The sequence below is a fragment of the Pinus tabuliformis genome, chromosome X, assembly GCF_031772625.1.
Source record: "Pinus tabuliformis cultivar Carrire ecotype Pingquan chromosome X, CPIR1, whole genome shotgun sequence".
Classification (NCBI taxonomy): Eukaryota; Viridiplantae; Streptophyta; class Pinopsida; order Pinales; family Pinaceae; genus Pinus; species Pinus tabuliformis.
This window is the reverse complement of record NC_142308.1, coordinates 1,021,665,252-1,021,667,407: the sequence shown is the minus strand read 5'-3', so window position 1 is coordinate 1,021,667,407 and position 2,156 is coordinate 1,021,665,252. Positions and strand designations below refer to the sequence as shown.

At 42.1% G+C, this 2,156-nt stretch overlaps 1 protein-coding gene across 1 annotated transcript; it reads left to right on the top strand.

The window, feature by feature from the left end:
- Nucleotides 1-1,115: 1,115 nt before the first annotated feature.
- LOC149143211 (uncharacterized) lies at nucleotides 1,116-1,571 on the top strand. The gene has a single exon (XM_089451726.1). It carries the CDS (start codon nucleotides 1,116-1,118, stop codon nucleotides 1,569-1,571), a length of 456 nt encoding a protein of 151 aa, XP_089307852.1.
- The last annotated feature ends 585 nt before the right edge of the window (nucleotides 1,572-2,156 follow it).

Below are 2,156 nucleotides of genomic sequence, written 5' to 3'. Positions count from 1 at the left end.
TCTGGAGCAGATTTCTAAGCCGAAGTCAACAGGGGGATGGGGCTTACTTGATTTAAGAACATTTGGAAATTCTCTCTTGTGCAAATCCTTGTGGAGAGCCATCTATGGAAATGGCCCTTGGAGTAACACCATTAAAACCAAATATATGAAGGGTAAACATATGGAGCACTGGTTCTGCTTGAAAAGGATTGGTGTAAAAAGCGGTTCTGCTATCTGGCATAGCTTCCGCAAAATTGAACCATTCTTCTTGTGCAATCTAAAATGGAGCCTCCAATCAGGTAAACGAATTTTCATAGGAGTCGACCCCATCATGAGTGGACGCGCAGACATTTCAATACCTGATAGGATCCTTTCCTTTTTACACGGCAAAGGATATTTCACTTGGGACAAATTGATTACTGCCTGGCAGGGTCCCATTCCCATTTGGAAATCGGCGGATGACATTGGCCTGCCGGTCTCGTTGCTGCATTTATGGAATCCTTTCAGGAACGCGTTGAGGAACTGTGGTTTTCTCCGATCTAATTCACAGGATTTTCTTGTTTGGCATTTAACAGGTTCCAAAAAACGGGTGACTGTCAAGAATATTTACTCTGAAATGATGGCTTCCAAACATACGCTCTCTCATCCACTATTTCCTATTTTTATGGAAAACTAGGTGCGCTCCCAAGCTCATTTATTTCTCATGGCTAGTTTTTTACAACAAAAACCTGTCCTGGGAGAACCTGCGAAAAAGAAACTGGCATGGCCCGAGCAGATGCCAAATGTGTGAATCGGCAGAGGAAACAAACTTTCATATGTTCTTTCAGTGCATCTCCATTCAGCGGATCTGGCAGGAACTGGCCTTTCTATATTGATTTCCCCTTGCTTCACATAATTCTACTCAAGTTGCTTTCATCTAGTGGGGCAAACAGTGTGAAACATGGAGGCCGATTGTTCTGACTGTTTTATGGTGTATCTGGAGCTGGCAAAACAACAAAATATTCAATGATGCAAGGGTGCCTCTTATGTACATTATTCAAAACATTTCTTACCACCTTGGCTCTGTCCCCAATGAGAGTCCTAAAAAGAAAAAGTCCAACAGGATTGGACTGTCTGATCCGCTCTTTAGTCCCCCAATGGCCTTTTTCGATGGAGCAGCCCAACGCAATTCTTGTGGTTGTGGGGTTCATATAATCATCAGTGAGCATATCCACTACAGACTGGCATGGAATGCTGGTAATGGGACAAATATCTTGGCGGAGATGATGGCCCTTGTGGGCCTGCTCGCATTCTGCATTTATTTCGACATCCACTCCATTTCCATTTTTGGGGATTCCAAGTTAATGGTAGATCATGTAAACGGTAAATGCTTCATCAGATGCCCTCACCTTGTTGGCTGGTTGGAGAGAGTCATGTTCTTTTGGAGCCTTATGGTGGGTAGCTCTATTCAGCAAATCTACAGGTCTCGGAATCAGGTTGCCTACTGTCTGTCTAAGCAGGGTCTTCTCCTTGGTCCAGGTATCTGGTCTCTAGAGGTATTGGCATATGGGGAGTCTTACTTCATAAAGGATTTCTGTATCTCGGGCTTCTGAACTTTTCCTATGGTTTCAATGTTCATGCTTATGGTCTGTATCCTTTTTTGTTTTTCTCTCGAATATGGTCTCATATGATCGACTCCATCGCTGTTGCATGCTCCTAGCGGGATGCTGAAGATATCTCTGCCAATGTCACTCCACTTCTTATCTGAGTTTTTTGTTTATTTTTTTGGCACTGTACATCTCCCCCGGTACATGATATACGTCAATCCATGATATGTTACTATTTTGTTACTGTATTATACAGGATCTATATAATACAATCCCGCTTTTTTCTTCCTGAAAAACCTAGGGGAACGTATTGATTATATGGAGGGAAATGATTAATACCTTTGATACTATTTGAAGAGATTTGGCTTGGAAAGTTGGCTCTAGGACCAAAGTTAAAATAACTTAGGATCCTTTTCCTGGGTGCAGGAGAGATCATATTCTTGCACATCCTTTAATTGACTTCATGAGGGATCAGGGTATATTCAGGTTGACACATATTGAAAATCTAGTTGCTTCCACCATTTGGAGACATGGATGGAAATCTACCTCATATCTAGATATCACATAGATCTTTATTGAGGCATGGAACAA